Source organism: Psittacula echo (genome assembly GCF_963264785.1).
Source record: "Psittacula echo genome assembly, chromosome: Z".
Lineage (NCBI taxonomy): Eukaryota > Metazoa > Chordata > Aves > Psittaciformes > Psittacidae > Psittacula > Psittacula echo.
The window spans coordinates 66,232,965-66,253,864 of NC_137742.1; the positions used below are offsets into that span (position 1 = coordinate 66,232,965).

The 20,900-nt window shown below is 39.1% G+C and overlaps 1 protein-coding gene across 1 annotated transcript in view; it reads left to right on the forward strand.

The window, feature by feature from the left end:
- SNCAIP (synuclein alpha interacting protein) overlaps window positions 1-8,630 on the forward strand; it is a gene marked incomplete at both ends in the record, with an annotated part of 48,397 nt that extends 39,767 nt beyond the window's left edge. The window contains 3 exons of the mRNA XM_080638038.1: window positions 1,100-2,156; window positions 3,917-3,987; window positions 8,546-8,630. Coding sequence (XP_080494164.1) covers window positions 1,100-2,156; window positions 3,917-3,987; window positions 8,546-8,630 — 1,213 coding nt within the window. The remainder of the gene's footprint in view (window positions 1-1,099; window positions 2,157-3,916; window positions 3,988-8,545) is intronic.
- Between the last annotated feature and the right edge of the window lie 12,270 nt (window positions 8,631-20,900).

Genomic DNA, 20,900 nt, shown 5'->3' on the forward strand with positions numbered 1-20,900 from the left:
ATGTTTTACTTCACAGTTGGATACTACTCTTCCTTCCAGCTAGAACTCACTTGTGGATATTATCGTCATCCAAGTAGCCAGTAGCAGATCTAAGAGAACCTATCATTTTTACTAGGAATGTCTGTGGTAGATACATGCATATTCTTTCATGTTTATTTCAGTTTGCCACAGGAGAAGCAGGAGAAAATGAATTGAAGATGAGGTGGCTAATACAGGCATGTGAATTTTATACACTGTGAGAACTATGGACTCATCAGAAGTTGCTTGTGAAAAAAATAAATTAATTTCATGAATTCACTGCCTCATACTAACCTTAATTTTATCATCTTACACTTGCTTAGAGGAAAAGGGGTTAAAAATAAGAATGCAGAGTATTATGAGCTCTGGCATATGTCATGGGGAAAGAAATGGTCTCTATAATTTATGTTCTTTGCAAATCAGACTTGTTTGAGGTTGCTGTTCCCTTGTTCTATAACATTTGGAGTTCTGAACTTCATTATTCTAATAGTATTGAAATAAATGCATGTCGCCTTTTTCATACTTTTCAGTATTTCATATCTGAAAAGGTTTTGAGCGCAAATTACCTTGACTTTTTATGAGGTCTTATATGGCCAGACTTAATACCAGATGGAGTTTAGATTTATTAAACAGTTGCTGTACAGATAGCTGGTAATTTCACAGTATTTAGAATAACCTAATTTTTTTTTTTTTTTTTGGGTAGGAGGCACTTGGCCTCGCAGGGTTTTTTCACCTTTTAAAACATGTCAACTCCCACAAATAGGAAACAGTGGTCTCTCTAAAGTTTTCCTCGTAAAGTCATCTTTGGCATTGAAACAACCATTCTAAGCTTTAATTTCAAGGAGTTTTCTTTGTAAGAGAAAGGGAAGAAACTCAAATACTATTTAGGAGTGGAAGCAGAGTTACATCCTTCTCTGTGTGATCTTTGCTGTGGCATCATAGTAATGAATTCCATGTGGGTAGCAATGAAGAGGGTAAGTAATAATAAGCTGAGACAGGCACACAGACTGGAAATGGCAGTTTCACTTTTTATATGTGCATTAATTTGGCTGTGGTATTTTCTTCTCTTTTTTTCTTAAAGCTTACCATCATCTCCTGCTTCTGGCAAACCCCTGTGGAAACCATCTGAAGCAGATGAATTGTCTCCACCAAAAAGTAAATTAAACACCCAAGATGGGATTCATATTCTTGGCAGCTTGGGAACTTCTAGTCGCACTCGAGCCAAGACAAAAGATGAGGACTCAGATAAAATCTTGCGCCAGTTGTTAGGGAAGGAAATCTCTGAAAATGTCTGTACGCAGGAAAAGCTGACTTTGGAATTTCAGGATGCTCATGCATCCTCCAAGAACGTGAAGAAGATTTTGCCAGAGAAAAGGGAGCTGAAGTTAGCCAGACTGAGGCAACTGATGCAGAGGTCACTTAGTGAGTCTGACACAGACTCAGCTAATTCTGAGGACCACAAGAACACCCCTATGAAAAGAACTGACAAACCAAGGCCTCAGCCCATAGTGGAGAGTGTTGAGAGCACAGAGAGTTTGCACCTGATGATTAAGAAACATACTTCTGGAGGAGGACGTCGCTTCCCTTTTGGTATCAGGGTTTCCAAGTCTGTGGATGGCCACAGTCCTTCCCCTACTTCAGAGAACAGTGATCTGGATAATGAAGCCCCTTATCAGCCTGGTACTGTACCTCAGAGCCAGTTTTGTGGAGGTAACTCTCCATCCAGCGTGGATGCTGCTCAAAAGGTTGCCACCAGCCCTAAGAGTGCTCTCAAGTCTCCATCTTCAAAGCGCAGAACCTCCCAAAATTTGAAACTCCGAGTAACTTTTGAGGAGCCTGTAGTGCAGGTGGAGCTAGCAGAACCAGAACTAAATGAGGAAAAGGATAAGGACCGGGGCAAAGGACTTGCACGGGCTCCACTCGCTTCTGGCGAGACAGCAGGGGATCAGCTAAAAAGGCCTTTTGGAACCTTTCGGTCCATAATGGAGACGCTGAGTGGCAACCAAAATAACAATAACAACTGTCAAACAGCTAACCTGATCAAAACCTCATCAACACTGCCTTTTACCTCATTAGGAAGGAAGACGGCAGACAGCAAGGGAAATCCAGCAGCTCTCACAAAAGGAAGAAACAAGCCAGTGAGTGCACTGAAAGGAGGAAGGGCCTTTTTTTTTGACTCTTGTCTCTTTAAGCAGTGTATAAGTTTGACAGCTTCTTCTTCCTGCCTTCCTGTAGCAAAAGGATGCACACAAATACTTGACTGTGTGTTGTCTGTAGGAAGCTCTCCTTTGTTTTAATTTTAGAAGGCTTTTTCAAAGAATATTTACAGAGGTATTGCTTGTGTGCAGAGTCTGTTTTCTTGGTGCACATGATTCACATGTTCTGTGTTGAAAGCTTTCTGCAGAGACATGACTCACCTGGAGATGATGTTTGTTGTTGCTCTGAGTGATAAGTCATACAATGAGAATGTCACATTTGAATCCATATGATTTCTGAGGAGTAAATAATTGAAGATCTAGCCCTGTCCTGTTCTATAGCCAACACCAATGAGAGCAACACGATAAAAATAAGTGGTAGAATACAAAGAGGAAGAATAGCAGAGATGGTCCTTCCTACCCCTGTTGGAGATACAGCCCTCCCCTAGGTGATAAAGCCGTCAGTACCCTTCTTTGCCCACCCTCTTCTCATGGTATGGAGTCTTCTTGTGGCAGAGCATATCATACTGGTCTGCAGCAAAATGTACTGGATCCAGGTTATCCCCAGGAGTTCCCTTTCTGGGATCACAACAGAAAGAGTAGTGTCTCCAATTGGGGAGGCTGGCTCTCCTGTTCAATAGAAAAGAGAAAACACTTTGAAAAAGATGTATCTTCCAAGAGAAGAAAAAGAGGTATTGAATTAAAGAGACAGGTAGGAAGTGCTGTGAGCACCATGTATTTGTAGAGTGGAGAGAAGTGCGAGCATCTGGAGACACGATAAAGAGCTGAGTGAGAGGCAGTGGTAGATGATTTAATCCTCTGTGAAAGACAGGGTGTGAGGGAATGGGTGGATGGAAAGACATGAGGCAAAAGAATAATATCAAGATGAAAAAAGTAGTTAAAGCAGGCCAAAAGGAGGAGGAATAATGAATTATATAGTGTAAAAAGTATGACAAGGTAGTGGGAGAAAAACACAGGAAAATCTTAGGCATAGAAGAGGCAAAATGAGCATGGAAAAGAAAGAGTGGAAACAGAGAACTGGGAAACAGTGAGTAGTCCATATTAGTGGGTAGTGCTAGAACAGTAGTGCTACAGCAGAATATGAACTTAAATACAAAATTCAAATGGGACCTCATAAGCTGCATTGAAATGGGACTGCATTTGTTAAATTTTACTCAGAATCGCAGGATGAATTTTACTGATTCGAGCCTTTAAAAGGCATATGCCATCTAGTCAAACAGCCAATTTAACACAGAATTATTTTAATAACACAGTGGCAATTTTTTTTTAAGAGTGATTCAGATTTTATGGTGACAGAGAAAAGATGGTCTGTCTTCAAAGGTGTTCTGGTAAGAGTGCAAGGTTATGAGAAGTTTCCACAGTTCCATAAGAAATTTGAAGAATTGGATGAGGTAATCGTAACAGTATTGACACTTACACTGTAAAATACATCTGTGAAAAGGCCATGTTCTCATGTCATTGTTGCCAACATCAAAATTGTGGGAAGAATACATTTTCATACCAAACCAAAGGACCAAAGTACACATCTCAACAAGGTAACAGGTTCAGCCTTATTTATTAACTCAAAAAGAAATCTGTTTAAATGTTATTGTGGCTATTTGCATGTTTTGTTTGCCTTCCATGTTATGTATGTAGGAAGCTCAGTGCATGTTTTTAACTGATACGATGTTGTACTTCCTTAGGGTCTTTACTTCAGCTACACCAATCTTTCCTCTAGCATGCTGAATGAAGAACTTCTGTGTAACTATGCTTGGTATGTGCTTGTGCATGGTGATATTTAGCATTAATGTTTTTTTGTTTTTTCAAATTGCATGTCTTTGCTAACTTTATTCATAACTGAAATACTGTAACTGATTGATACGTAAGAAGGGAAATAGATGAACAGATAAATATCTAAATTCCTAGAAAAGCAGAAATGTATGATGGATTTCTGCTGATGTCACCATTGAACTGGCTACAGATTTTGAGTTCCAAGTAAGTATAGAAAGTATTCATACTTGTAAATCCACCAGGGAGTATAGCACACTTTGGCTGAGTATTCAGCCTCTGTTGAATGAAAGGCAAGTACCAGATGAGAATGGAAATTAAATTTCCTCTCATGAGGAGAGCAAAGCAACTACACTTCATCTCTAAATGGAGACTACAGAGAACATGGGGCAGAATGCTGTACTTTTAAGTCTAGTGCTCTTCTGTTTTCACACATTTTTCTTACTTTGGCATTAAATCGTTTTTTTAAAAGTCTGGTAACTTTGACTGTATTCAAATTCCTTAATTTAGACATGTTCCATCAGGACTATTCAGGCAGATAGAGACCAGTCTGTCAAGGTCCATAAGAATATACTGGAAAAACAACATTTGACAAAATGGGATTTTATTTTACAAGCAAATGCTGAGTGAAAATTACCTGTCATTTTTATTCAACTCTTCACACTCACAAATTTTTGTGATGATCATTTTTTCTGTTAAACTGAGGTGTAAGTCCTTTCATTAGGCCTGGAAATGACTGCTATTAACACCATAATTGTACATTTGAATGGAAAATTATAAACTAGTCATTCTGCATTTTGAAAGCCTAAATTTCCTTCAGGTTACTCTTTTCTAAACACCTAATTTTGTTGTTATTCTTGTTAGGTGTTTTTCTAGAGCCGGGATGTTCCCATGCTTAAAAACTCAGTTTCCATAATGGAAATGGGAGTCTTGTTCTGAAGTCAGTGGCACAGTATATGTGAAACCAGGTGGAACTGCGATATTTCCAAGAAGTTTCATTCTCTCCTGAAAACAAAGTGGGAAATTCTAGTGCAGAAAACTGACTGCGCAGCAGCAGTCTGAGGGAGCATCATTGGGCAGCCTCCAGTCAAAACACCCAGCTGCCTATCCAGACCATGGAGTAACACAAACTGATTAACCTCATCTTTATGTTAGAGCTATCTCCCAGGTGTAGCCAGTTGTTGTAATTTGGTATTGCCTGGTGTAAATGCTCTTGTGTGAGAAGTCCCTGGCAGCACGGCGTTTACCCAGAAGCAGCAAGAAACACGAGAGGTTTGGCTGCTACTGCAGAGCTGCAGAATCACCTGCTGGAAGCGTGAAGGTTTTGCCAGAAGTGCCTAGAGGCACTTCTTATCCAAGCACCTGCCCCTGTGATGGTGGGCATGTGAAAAGCCAGAGACTAGGAAACAAGGAGCAGAGTGCAGTGGCAGCACAGCTGAAGGAGTCTGTTGTTGTACCCACGGATTACGAGAGAAGTACCCACAGATTAGGAGAAGGGGAAACTGTGCCAGAGACTGTTGGCATGAGATTTCCAAAAATCGCGTAAGAATGGAAGGTGTATTGTGCTTTTCAGAAATCAGACCTGAGGGCTCTCAGAGCTTCTTAGCCAGCCTTTGTGATGCCTTTTATCGTGAGTTGTGGTTTTTGAACAGCAAAATGGGTTCCTGTCATTAGCCCCATGCATGCTGCCCTGTAGCCTCTGAAATTTAAATAAGAAGAACATCACCATGATGTGCCCTACAAGCCACTTGACACTTTGTGAATTTTCCCTGTATGGTCTGTAGGGACTGTGTAATTACCATTTCAGAGCTGTTTTGAAAAAAAAAAACCTTTCTGAAAATAGTATGGTCTTTGGTGTTTAAAACCTTTATAGATTGTTATATGGGAGGGTTATATTTCTGGACACAGTCACTAGCCCACAATGACTGTAGACCCTTATATAGCAAATTTTATTAGTATCTTCTGAAATCCGAAGTCATTATACAAAAATCTACCTTGAGTCAAATGACATTCCTATCCACCAGTTTCCAGCTTCTTTTTGTTCAGCTTCTGTTTATTTCATTTGTTTTATTTTTTCATTCAAAATTCCAAAGTACTTCAAGGCTTTGTATATTACTTTTTCAAATTGGTCACAGCTTATTAGCAAGGGATTGTACAACATTTTTTAGTGTCCTTTTAGAACTTTATGCACCCTATTTTTCTCAAGGCACTAGAGTAAATTTTGGATATGCAGGATGGGTTGGGTTATTTATTCCCCTTTTGGAAGGATTGGCTACTTTCTTGCATGTTACAGCTCCAAGCAAATGCCTGTAGTTTTTTCCAGCTTGTATGTATGCCAGTGAACAGTTCCTTCTCACATTTTAAATCATCTGAGATCTACAGTCCATTAAAGTAACCACTAACTCAACATATCAATACGAACCCCTTAGCTGCAGCTATAAACAGCAAAAATTGCTTCGTACATCAGGGGCAATCAGCAGAATCTACCATCAGGTTTCTGTCAAAGGGTAAACTGGGCATACTTCTAAAATAAAAGTGTGTGGATCTCACCTAACAGTTATCCCACTGCCAGGCATAGTGCTGAATAAATGACAACTTCAGATACATAGTCTAGAAAAAGGATGCTTATCTGGATAACTAATAAAATAGTTGCCATTTGAACTAGTAAAGTATAAAATCAATATTGGAGTAATTTAGGCCTTGTCCCAGACAATTTACAGTGGTTGTGAGCTGTTATGAGCATGCATCAAGCGCCTGTTGTATGAGGGGATATTTTAGTATTTCTGTGGTAACACAGGCACCAGAAGATATTAGAAATTTGGTTAGTAGCTAGTAATGTTAGTAATATGGTTGCTTCAACTCAGCAGGCACTGTTGTAAAAGGCATGTCTGTTCAACACTACAAACTACAGGCACCTGCATTAGCTAAAAATGATTCTCTCTGAGGTCACAGTGCGACTGTAGACCTGCAAAATAGTGCCTTCGGAGTGCCTAGTGAGCCCCTACATGGGGGACTCCTCCAAAGGGTCTTTCAACACTACAAGTCTAAGCTAATGAAGTAGTTAATTGATGTAAATTATCTTAGACTTAGAAAGCATCCCTTAAAAAAGCTCCATGGTTAACACTAAACATACTTGATAATAGCAATGCATGGTAAATGCCAAAATGTTAAGTGCTACTCTTTTACCTCCTCAAACCCAGTCCTACAAATTCTGTCTTCCCTAGTTCAATTCTATCTTTTGCTCTTGCTTTGGGTATGTGGCAGCATAATTTAGATGAATTAAGGGGATTTTAAAATAAAATGATCACTTGTGCCCTCTTATTAAGACCCACAGCTGTGGTCCCTGGAAAGGACAGCTTCTGTTAAAACCTGAAATAATCATGAGGTTGTCTGAGCATCCTAAGTATCAGTCTCTTGAGGATATTTGGTTCTTTGTGGTGATTATAGACTGGAATAAAGCTATTCTGCTTTGTAAGAATTAGGTTCACAAGTATGCGAGTTGAAAGCAAACATTTTATACACATACTCTTACCTTTCACTGTGGGTTTTTAATCTCCTGCTGGTATCTGTCCTTTGCAGCAACAAAGGAGTTTTACTGTTTAGCAGTAATAACTGAAAATAAGCCTAAAAGGCCTTCAACCTGTTTGGAAGTTACTGTGGGCTGAATGCTTAATCAAAAATCATTCAGCTGGAAGGTTAATTGAAGAGTAGGGGAAACATACTGGAGATTAAGAACAAGGACATATGAAAGGAAGTGAGGAAACTGAATGTTACAAATGTTTAGTGTTTCATTTTTTTTATACTTTAATTGGCAAGCTATCATTTCAGTCTTATACACAATAGATGGATTTAAAGATTATTTTATTTAATTTAAATTTACTTAGTGTGGAGATGAAGATGCACTGTAGAGAAATAACCCTTATCTATGTATCTAATAATATTAATGATTTTAATAGAGATTTTACCTAAATCACAGCGTTAAAAAAGATGCAGGGCCCATATCAGAAATCGAATTGCTACTTGCCATTTTTCCTGTGGCTTTTGCCACCATGTTCTACTTAAGTAGACACATAAAGTAAGTCCAATGAATCAACTTCTGAAAGTATTTATTTCTTTATGATGACTTTTAACGGAGACTAGATAATTCCCTTACCAGTAGAGTCAGAAGCAAACAGGGTATGTCTCATGTTTGTTGTAGTGGATCTTTTTATCACTATGATACTTTTCCCTAAAAGAAAAAGAATTTTTGGACATTCTTTTAGTTATTACCAGAACATTATGACAGTGTACCAGTTAATGCCATGACTTAAAAAGGTCTTCATTGTCCTATTGGTTTACTGTTTTGATTTCAGAATAGGAGCTACAAGAAAGTAAGAATCCACAGTATTAAGAAGTATTTTGTGTAGGACATGTTCAAAGAAATATACAGAGAGAGGAAGATTGATTAGAGTTCAGGACTTGCAAATGGAGTAGAACAGGCTATACAAACACAAGGCAAACCCCTCTATATTGTTAGTGAGTAATTTTATTCTTTCTTTCTCCAGGCATGATGACATCAATGGGAAAAGCCAGAAACCCAGCAGTCAAAAGAGTATTGAAGAGCCAGAGCTGCAGGAATTCTTCCTCTAAACCACATCTCAACATGTCTCTCTTTGTTTGAAATATGTCCTTTTTGAAAAACTAATATGAGACATGTCCCTCACCAGCAAAACAGCAGTTGTTAGGATGCCTTAATTTGTAGCAGTTAGACCATATACAAAACTTTTTTATGATATATGTGTATACGTAACTTGTTTGTAAGCTGTGCTGTGTAAAGGCGTGGGTGAGCAAAAGTAACAATTTGAAAATTGTTATGACACAGGCAACCTCCAAAATGTTTGTTGGGCCACAGAACACATTTTGTACTTTGTGTCTTGCATGGATATATTGTCATATATCTTTATTCCCCTTTGTCAATGGCATATACTGTCAAAGTTGCAGCCAGGACTCTGCCTGCTCAGCTCCTCAGTGAGACCAAGGCAAAAGCATTGATTTTTTGAGTATGTTTTGTCTGTTGTTATTTCTATTTTTTGTAAAAAGGAAATAAAGATGATGTTAATAGGACATGTTGAGTGCAGATACTTTTTATACTTCACTGTTTCATCTTTAAGCCTTAAGTGCTTTATTGGCCTTTCTGGTGTTCATCTGATACTGAGACAGTGTCCAGTACCATGATTCCAGTTCAGTCAACCAGTTGAGTCAAGAATTGTTTTAATGTTTAGTGATCCCTTTTCAGCTTTAAAATGTGTAAAAATACATAAATAAATAAATAAAAATAGAAATAAAATTTTTAATTACTGTTTATTGTTACTTGCCAAACACTAGCAATGTGCTTAGCAATCTGCTAAGATCTAGTCCATATTCTGTCAAAAATGTCATGATCCTTTTACTAAATGTTCTTTTAACCTTTCAGATAAAATACAATCTCTTACTGAACTCACTTTATTTCTGGTAAACTGTGAGTACATTCTGCAAATGTGTCATGTGGCACAGCATCCAAAAGCAGACTACTACACAATCTTTACTTGACACATTTATTTATTTCAGATATGTGTGTTTACATTTGTGTTGGTTATATTGATCGCTTTCCATTTGAAGACTGCTACGGTTTGATGAGAAAGATCCAAATGCATGAGGATTTATTTTACTGACTGTTCTAATAGAACATAGGGAAGTCACAGGCAGTTTGCCAAAGAAATTTTTTATCACAAAGACTATCATAGAATCATAGACTGGTTTGGGTTGGAAGGGACCTTTAAAGATTGTCTAGTTTCAACTTCCCTGCAGTGGGCAGGGATGTCAAAAATGACAAGATCATGTAAATTAAATTCCTGCAATTGTAGAACTAGTAAGTAAATAATATGGACACTCAAGAAGATTTTGATTAAGTACAAAGGAGTTGCTTTCTGTGCAGTTTCTCTTGCCTGTTTTTGCTGTGTTCATATTGACCATTGGACTTCCTTTCTGGTCAGTGATAAGAGAGAGGGACTTCCTGAGTATGATTCATCATACATATTATAGATATCTCATTTACAGGAGTACAAGTCCCTTCTTATTTACTACAGGGGAAGTTGAGGTAATAGATTTCTTGGAAGAGTTACATGGTACTTGGACACCTTTAACTAAGTGAGATAAAGATGTCTTTCTTTCAGTTACTCTTCCGAGTGATGTCACGTTTAGTCATACAGCTGCCACGGACCAAGGTGACTGAATGCCCCAGGCACCCTGCTTATAGGCTTTGGATAAGCACAAAGTACTACTGGATAAAAAAGAGCCAATGGAGGCAACAGCGAAAACCCCCACAAATAGAAACAGCAAAGGCCTGCACTTACAGAAATGAAGTTCTGATTTTCTTTCCACAATTCTTATTTGTCACTTGGCAACACTTGGATTTTTGAACTAAGGTGATAAACCTAGCACTCTAGCTGACCTGAACTGTGTTGTTTAAAGAAACAACCAAACCTCAAAAAATACATGTCAGCCAGGAACAGCAATACCTCTAACAGGCCTCCTGTCATCTGCGTGTGTAAAAAAATCTGAATGCAAAGTGAAATGAGACATATGTGCTGCAATTGCCAGAGTGCTGAAAGAGAGCATGAGGAGAGATCCTGTGTGTGGTAGATGGGCTTAAAACAAATTGGCAGGTAGCATTTTTGAAAGATGAAGAGAGTTAACTACACTCGTATGAATGGCAGAAGCATCAGTCCTGCTGAGTGTTCTTGACTGGCTGCAGATATGTAAAGTCTGCTAGACTAGATATGTGTAGAATCTGACTGAAACAGGGGATAAAACTGGACTTCTGTGGAAGGATTTGAAACAAGGTGTAAGCATTGTCAAGCTCCAGAAGAAAGAAATTGCCTGTTCTGGAGACAAAGGATTTAAATGACGTGCTCTTTGCAGGGTATCTGTTTCTGTAGTACATTTTCATACAGCATATGGTGAATCAAATTATGCAAGTATTCTATGGCAATAGAGGTTACTAAATGAGATGGGATTGGGATGACAGAAGATCTTCAGAGTCTGTGGTCAAAGATACCTGCTAGGTAAATGATGAAGACTCCTGTCCCAGGTAATTGTATAACTGAATACATCTGGGGAGGGCTGGGTGTTTCAAGTGAGAGCTACACGTGCTCTTCATATGGCTCTCCATGGTTCGTGAGCACACTGGGGCAGAAAGCAGTTTTAGTGCTAGCTGGTGCAAAACAGGTCAGCTTGATATAAGCATAAAAAGTAGTGTCTGGAGGGTTTTATCTCTAGAGAAGTTGAACTCGTGCTGTATAAACTGCTGATTTCATTGTTCCTAATTTGTAGTTTCTTTCCTACTTAGGGCCCCAAAGCCCACATGTCTGATGTTATTCCTATTAGAGAAATGCTGATTCTATGATCTTCAGCTGGCTGAAGCTTGTGCTCTGCATATTTGTATCCTTAGTAGCTATAGAGTCCAGGTGCCATAACTCCTGTTTGGTTTAGAATCCTCCAGGCAGATCCCTCCTGGCGTGAGTCTAAGTCAGGCTTCTGTCAGCAAATGAAAGCATTTTGCAGAGGCAGAAGAGCCGACATGGGATTTTGCAGAGAACATCTTCAGAAAATATCAGCCAAAGATTTTAACAGGAGCTCAAACCCCTTTGATTACAACCCTTGGCAGAAAAAGTCCTCTCCTGTCCACTCAGAAATTTCTAATCAAAAGAAGATAGTGAAGTCATTTCCTAGTGAACCATTGTGTGTCCTAATAAAACTGCCCATAGATACAAGGAAGGGCTTTTTATGTTCTGTCACCCCCAAAGATGTCAGACTAAGAGCTCTCTGTGTTTGTCTGATAGTTCTGTACCAAAGGTAATAAATAGGGTGTTGGAGAGCCGTAGTGAGTTCCCAGTTTTATATAATTTCTGTTTCTTCTCTTTTCAAGAATGAAAAATCATATGCTAGGAGCCTTGTTTTTTTCATGGTTGGCTGATTCACGTTTGTTTCAAGTATTTTGAGATGGGCAGTCTATGGCTACATGCAGTGTTCAAACTGCAAGCAGGAGACTTTATTTCATCAACAGGATGGTGGGCTACACTTTGTTCTGCATTAGTAGAGCAGCACTTTAGTAATATTTTTTCTATTTGCCTCTCAGTCCCCATATTAGAGGGCAAATACATTGGTTTACTGAGTTACTAATGATTAATATAGGTATAGTCAGCATAGTTGGTGTGTGAAGGAGATGTAGGAGACAAACAGTTTAGGTTTAATATTAATTTCACTGTAACTGCCATTCAGAAGCCTTTTTATAACATCAAGCTGACATAAGATCAATGGCACAGCAGAATACAATTGACAGCATAGCAGTAAAAAAAAAAAAAAACTATATTCCAACATCCGCTTATTTATAACAAAATGGTAACTGTCACAGAAGGTTCTCTAAGAGCTGATTTGTTGCGTGTTTCATCACTTAGCATTACAGCAATGTCAGAATATGGCCATGCAACACAGTCAAAAGTAAAGTAAAAATGTCAGCACATCATATGGTAGCTATGAATTAATGGATTAGTGAATGGATGTCATAGTGAGACAACTTTTGTTTGCATGTCAACTAAGATTCAGCTCCCAGTACCTTTGAAATATTTCTTATCCTTTTAAAAACCTACTTGATGAAAATTTGACAGAAAGGTCTGTGAAAAATATAGTCCCTGCATTTGCAGCATCCAACTGCAAGGCTTAATTGTCTGTTGTGAAATGATTTCTCAATTATATGACAGGAATAATTTCTCAAATTGTATTTAATTTCCTATTGTAAGTTCAGAAAAGTTTTTCTAAATACACATTAACTGTACTCGAGTATAGCCTGTTGTTCAGATAGCTTTTGTATAACCTTGATTCTCTGTTCATAAATGCATTTTGGAGTTGCAAGTAAGTACACAATTGTGCATGAGAAATGGGTACAATGCATGACCTCTAACCAGAATGTCTGTCAGTCACAGAACTATGTTAAGTATATGTTGCCCAAGTGAAAAAGCCCAACCCATGCACTGTACCTGCAGTACATGCTCAGCCTCTGCACTATATCACTGACATATCACCTTCTTGTATACACCAGACATACTGCCCACTATTTGTACCCATATTTGCCTTGTGATATTGACCAGCCAACATGTAACTTGGACCCAGGTATTAGAGATTTCAGCCAGGAGAAATCCATCCTCCTTGCACACATTTAAACTCTAGTTTTCCACATACGCCACATTTTGTAACATTGACTGGTTTTGTCTAACAGAAATGGATAACTATAAATATAAGCTCAAGCCATCTGTTTCCTGAAGAACATGTTACTCTTTGTCTTTGACTTCTGCACAGCTATTTCCTTTCCCACTCTAACTGCTAGGTGTTTTGCCAGGGTGCTTACTGGCAAGCAGTGTACAGGAGGAAGGAAAGTAATTATTCTGGGTATATTTGGGAAACTGATAAGAAATCCTGAGGCTATTAGAACACAGAGCTAGCTTTTTATCTCTTCTGCCAGTCAGCAATACTGCTCCAAGAAAAGACAAAATAAAAATTAGGTTAGTCTGGAAGGGAAAGAGCCTGAAAGGAGTTTACCCTCCTTCCTCTACAGACATGAACATAAACTTACATCTAGATGGTATAAAAAAAAAAAAAAAAAAAAACCAAAAAAAAAAAAAACAACCCACAAGTGACAAAGACAAGACAATCGTCTTCCAGTACACAACTAAAATGGAGGATGGGAATAATTATCCCTCCTTGTTGACCTGCACATTGTCTACTAAGGGTAGAACAAGAAGCAGTGAATATAGAACTATAGCAAAGGGGATGGAGGTTATGTGTTAGCAAAACTTTACACAAGTAATGATAGCATTGGAATAAAGAGCCTGGGGGAAGATGTGAGAAGGTCATAATTGGAGGGTTTTAAGAACAGGTGGGAGAAACAACTGTCAGAAATGACATGCCAGCAACAACCATCAGAAATGCCATGGGGCCGACAGTTGAGTTTGGATGACCTCCCAAGGTCTCTTTCAGACTGCTCTCTTTTAATGGGTCTGTGATTCAGCTGCAGCAGAATTAGCTAAAGAGAGAGAACTGCTGAGGTCTTGCAACTCTTAGCACTGTCAAGACAACCAACAGTTCTGCCAGAGGTCTGTTATATGTCATTTATTATCTGACAACATTGGTCAAATAATTTCCACATACAGGTCTGCTAAGGAATCAAATAGGTGATATAACTTTCAGCTTCCTTAAAAACATCTGCCCCCATTGTGGCAACTTCTAAAGTAAGTTTCTGGTCTATTCATAAACCAGATAAAATCTTTTTCTTCAGTGCAATACCACTTATCACTTTTCACAGGTGATGAGAACTTTTTCTGAGCTATAAGAAAAAGTTCTTTTACAGGATCCGCAGATTTCACTGTGCATGGAGGTAAGAGGAGAGATCACACAGGAGGTAAGAGGAGAGATCACTCACTGAGGTAGATGACCAGTCCAGGTTTAGTGAAAAGGAAGAGCCTCCAGCAGCAGCTGAAGGTGCCCATTTTGGTGAAGAGCAGCTAGCAAGCAAGTTAGTAAAGCAAGTGTGGGATGAGAAAGTGACAATCCCGGGAGTGATCCTGGTTCCTTAGTTCCCTTCCTTGTTGCCTGAACATGGATTCCATCTTTCACTAGCTCGGGCTATGCATAAAAAAGCATCCTAGAGACACCAACAAGATAAACGTGGCTTCTCCCAGCAGCACAGGAAAAAGTTACTTTCACTGTTCTAGTGATAAAGGGCTGAGCTCCTGCTGTGAAAAGGAACTGGTGAAGGGCTCTTGAAAACCAGAGTTGATGCTGCTGCTGCTGCCAGATTCTCAGAGGAAAAGGATACAGGAGAATTACATTTTCAGCAACAGCTGCTGTCTAAAGTACTCATCAATAGCTACTGTATTTTCCACTTCTCTGACACCTGCAAAGTGGCAGCAGTGCTACTGCCTTACCCAAATGCCTGCTTTGCCAGGGAGGGAAGCAAGGCCTGTGCAGAAAAAGAGCTGCACTGAGAGAACACGTGTAAAACAGGAACATTTTCTGTTTTCCAGAAGGTCTCACTCGGCAATACACAATAGGATGTTGGTTACAACCGTGTCACTCCAGGTCTTTTATTTGCATGTGCAGGACCAAGTGAATAAATCATACAGCAGCCGCATTTGTATAAATTGCTTTCTGAGACACTTGATAGCAAAAATACCGTTTAGCTCATCCTTTACAGATGATGCTACAGTTCACAATTGTACTTTGACTTCATAAAATCTAATTAGGAGAATGAAATATCCTCAAAATCTACATCCTGTAATTTCTGTATCCCCTGGAAGTGCATTTGCAGGAAATAAATATATTCCTTTAACCGAAGTACAAGCAATGCTGTGTGCAAAGTGCTGACTGTTCTCACCTAAAAGACACTCGGATGTATCGCTGGCTTGAAAGTGTCTGCCTGATATGTTCCTGGGCATCCTCTTCTAAGCTGCTCTTCTGAAACTATGCTTCCTCTATAGTATGAAGTTGTTAGAAAACAGTCAACCTTCTTCATGAGCATCTCTAATTCTGTGATGGAAAATTGCCACCCACTGACATCCAGTGTCAGCATTGGAGATGATTTTTGCCAGTTTTCAATTGAATTGTGCTGTGTCTTCACAAACCCCAAGGTGCTTTAGGTAGATGCTTTAAAGAGTACTTCAAAACGTTTAAAAACGCTGTGTACAAAGATTGCACACAAATTGTAGCATAGGTATCCATACTGAAACCTTTTTCTGTCTTCACATGAACAAGCTAAGCTAATGCTGCAACAAAGTGCACAGTAAAAGAAACAGAGAGAAAATCCTTTTTATGCTACAGCATAAAAAAAGTTTGCTTTTTATTATACTTTTACAACAAACATAAAATATGCACGTAATTAATTAGGCAATGTGAAATAGACAAAAAGCATCTGGGAATCAAATGCTTATATATGCTCCAGTTTATTTTCAGGTTTTATTTATAAAAGTCCACTACAGGGAAAGTAGAGATGATTGCTCTTTTTGAACTTCTTGTTTCCTTGAGTAAAGAAATTTTACACATGAAAAATAGTAGGCACCTTTGAGGAGCTGTTATTCATCCTTTCCCGCCTTTTTCAGTAGAAACAGAGAAGAGATCTGTACTTCAGCATAAAGTTTTTAGTCCAGAATCTGGGTGTGTAAAACAGGTCTGTTATTTGTTCTGAACAGCATCTGAAACAAGGACCAGGCAATATCCAGCAGAGACTAGTGGGAAGAGAGTTTGGTGTTGATTAAAACCAAAGAAGCTAAGTCACTTTGAGATCTCCATTGCTCTCTCTTAGAGAAGTGCTTTGCAGTCAAAAAGTCACTTCATACTTCCCTCATAACTGCACCTTTTGAAGCTAGTGGAAGTCACCATCTCTTGGACTGTTCAGTCAAGTACTCGAAAGGACGTGGAACTGTTGGAACAAGTCCAGAGGAGGGCCACGAGAATGACCAGGGGATTGGAGCACCTCCCGTATGGAGACAGGCTGAGAAAGTTGGGGCTGTTCAGCCTGGAGAAGAGAAGGCTGCGTGAAGACCTCATAGCAGCCTTCCAGTATCTGAACGGGGGCCTACAAGGATGCTGAGGATTGGACTATTCATTAGTGACAGGATGTAGTGACAGGACAAGGGGTAACGGGTTCAAACTTAAACAGGGGAAGTTTAGATTGGATATAAGGAAGAAGTTGTTTACTGAGAGGGTGGTGAGGCACTGGAATGGGTTGCCCAGGGAAGCTGTGAATGCTCCATCCCTGGCAGTGTTCAAGGCCAGGTTGGACAGAGCCTTGGGTGGCATGGTTTAGTGTGAGGTGTCCCTGCCTGTGGCAGGGGGGTTGGAACTAGATGATCTTAAGGTCCTTTCCAACCCTAACTATTCTATGATTCTATGATTCTATTCTGAAAGCAAAGAGAGCACAGGGACCCAGAAACAGGAAAAATCAATTTCTAACAGAGAATGACTTTTCACTTCTACCCCCATCCTTTAGATGAATGGATGGATGAGTATATAGATAGATATTCTTTTATACATATACGTAAATGTATGTGTATATATATAAAACAGAAGAATTCAAGATGGCTCAGGTATAAGATATAACTTAACAGCTACCTGTTAACCTTAAATGTTTTCTCTGGAATTTTTTGCTCCTGATGTGCATTTATGTAGCAGAACATCTGTTAATCAAACACTGCTTGTTCAGAATAACGGTAACTTCAAAGCAATGAAAGCATGTCGTGCAAAGCACCAGGGAGCTGTTTAAGAAATATTTTAGATGAAATCCTTTTCAGGAGCCAAAGTTTTCCTAATCATATATATAGAACTTGATACAACATAGTTTGGAAAGATTTTATGTACAAACACTTTAGAAGTTAAGTTCAAACTGTGAGCATTGAAATTCTATTGGAAACCCGGTAACTGCAAAATTGTAAGTCAGTAGTATAATCATCCGATTAGCAACTATCCTTAGAGTATTAGTTTCTGTATTTTGGATGCTTATTTGTGCCATTTCAAGTGCAGCATGCTCCAGTTTTTAGAGCGTAGCTCTTTAGATTGGTCTCTAGCTTCTGGCATTAAAGTATTACAGGAACATATTTCAGCAAACTGTTGACAAAATTTTTATTGCAGGGACCAAGCTGTTAAAAAATTGGGTTTTCAGGGAAGAATGCAGACGTTGTTCACATGCAGTCGTTTGGGTGCTAAGTGGAAAATGAATGTTATCCTGAGTGTAGAGAAACTCCGCAGCCAGGCAGACCACAGCAACTTGGAGATACTTACTGCTGGGCTGCCTCACTGACCACCAGAGGGAGACAGAGCGCGCAACAATTCAGGATAGCTCTGGAAGCGGCAAGAAATTCGCAGAGTGAAGGTAGCGCAAGATCATGCGAGTTTCCAAAACAGTGCGATATACGTATAATTACGAGGCTTTACTGCTTTGCTGTTTTCCTCAGGGTGTGCTTGCAAATGATGAGAGACAGGAGAGTAAGTTCGCATCAGCTGAGGACAAAATATTCCCGAATAAAGGCAAACTCACTGTTAGTCATTTTATTTTATTCCAAGTTAACGCAATACTTCTGCAATGGTGAATGGTTTGACCTAATCAACATAGAAGCACTGTGCTTTGTTGGGGTGCAGCCTTGTTGAGACAGAACTTAAAGGGCATTTGAGACTTCATCTTCAAACCAGAGGTAACCTGTTGTTATTAAAGAGGGCACGACTACACTGACAATTGTTTCGAAACTCATAAATAATAATAAGGTAAGTTTTGGTGGCCATAATACTAGGGGGAAAATAACCCTAGTTTGATAACCACGGTACTTGTAACAAGACTGTGTTACACCATGGCTCAAAAGACAGCAGAGCTCATTTCTGTCTGGGTGCCAGCACTGGACACCTGCAGAGAAGTGAAATCAGCTTGTGGATGATGAACTCCAGCCTTCCCTGTTTCATCAGCCAAAAAAAATGGTTTAGAAGTCTGTGGTAGTGTAGCAATGACTGCTGGAAAAAAATCTAGCCGCCAAAAATCATGGTACTGCTCCAGATAATAGGCCTGCAGATCTCAGAGGCATCATAATTACCTGGATGAGATGGCTTCTCACAGCTACCACAGTTAATCAGCATCCTCTGTTCTCAAGAAGTTGTATTTGATAACTGTCTATCTGCTAAATGTCTTCATTCTGCTTTCTATCTCACTTTATTGATAGGAAAGAAAAAATCGGCAACTTAATGATTTGTAAGCAGCTGGGCTGTCACAGACTGTTTTTCACTAGAAGACTATTCAGTGTCATTTCCCTGACATCTCTCAGAGCAGAACCATTCTGTAATGGTCAAGATAATGTGGACTCTTAAGTACTCTGTATTCCAAAACGCACACACAGAATATCTATCATTTTTTCTGTGTGCCACTCACAGTTGCAGGAGGAACAGATCACTTACACAGCACTCATTTCAAATTACCAGGTACACTACAACTTTCATCTATTCAAATACAGGGACATGTAGAGTTATTTAAAGTATAGGAGGGGGGAAAAGAAAGACAGCACCTTCCACAGCGTGGAAAGGAAAAACATTCTGTTAATCATATAGCAGGTATCTCATTTTGTTCTGTTCAGTAAAGTGCCTTCACGTACGGCTTCAGGCCTTGGTTAATTTTGGCTATTGCAACTGTTCTGCAAAGTGTCCCATATGCCCGTTCTATAAACCATTTCTTTTGTAGCACTAAAATAATGCCATTTGTGGATTGGTCAGGCCAACAGGATTAGCTGGTTGTTAATTGCTTAGGCTTGGCTTCATTGAAAGGTTTTCATATTTAAACACCTCAAACAGATAAGCAGACACATTCTGGTCTTCTTTTATGCTACCTCCTCTCAGATTTGCTGAGTTTCTGCTAGTTATAACATGAGTTCTACCTAATAGATAAAGAAAATAAGACATATTTATTTTTACAGCTAGTACATACATTCATCTGAATATTGCCTGAATGATAGGTTTCTGTCCTCATCTAGCATGGTTTCCTTCAGGAAATCTCTGTTAATGCAAACGGAAACTTAAAAGCCTAACATTGTGTCTATCTTGAGCATCTATTGTAAGATCACATTGAAAAATAGACAGTACTATTGCTTTTATTTCATTGGAGTTTTTTCCTCTTTTATTTAGTCATTTACACTTTATCCATCATGATAAAATTTAGCCGTCTATACTGTGTCATATGAGCCAAATTTTCCTTCTAAAGAAGTTCCTTGGGAATTTTGTCATTATTTTTCAGCTATACTGGGATTTTTTTCCCACTGTTTACAATTAAGTAATGTCTTTTATCTCCAGAGATCTTCAGAGTTTCTCACATGCTGTGGGCCAGCCCCCAGTCATTCTTACTTCTTAGAAAAATTTGTCTCCAGTGATGGGATTTAGGTTTTAGTTCAGCACATGCAGCATTGGGTGTGTATATATAATGGGTTTATATCAAAAGCAAACACAGTTTTGTGAGAGCTTCAGTCTGTGCATGCACAAAGACAGACTGTGTGTTTTAAAGATCCATTGTTTCATTTACTGACAAAGCATAACATGGGAGAGCCTGATGAGGGGCAACAAAGATATTAACTATTTTGGCCTGAGAGTCAGTAAGATAGCTGAAGAAGCAACTTCATGCTTTCTTACCGTCTGCAAAAAGATTTTCTGAGCTGGTTGGTACAGGCTGCTACAGACCAGGAGTGAGCTCATGCCTGTGTCTGTCTCACAGAGCTTCCTGCTGCAGTTGCTGGAAAGCCCATTTTCTCTCTCTGCAGTTTCAGGCAACTTTGCTAAGGAAAGACCATGACATCATGAAAGTGGAACACACAAGACTTTCTATGAGAGGCCAGCTTCTGAAAACTAGGGTTTCTCCCCTTTTATTTAGTCTTTTGATTCAAAAAATAAGTTACAATTTGAGAGTAATAGGAAACTGCTAATAAACCATCTTTGATTTCCGTGGTTCTCAGTGGAATCTAAACTGCATCAGCCACTGATTGCTGCTCAAATTCTTCTTTACGTGCACTTGTGTTCTTTCTCCTTTCCTCTCTTTTTGGAGGAAAGGGAGGGTTAAGTCCATGTCCTCACAAAGGAGTAATAGTTCTTCTCAAAAGACAAGTCACAAGCAAGCTATTTAGTTGTAAATGTCTCACTGAAGAATTGGTACACGAATGAGACATGACTTCATCCTTTAACCCACACGCTTCACTGGTCTGGGGAACCCTGGTGGGTTTGGCCCATTTTAGTCATACTTGTCATGGGAGATCCTTAATGACTTAGTAAGGTAGCTTTAAAAATCTCCATACAGGATCCAGCATATGGTATATT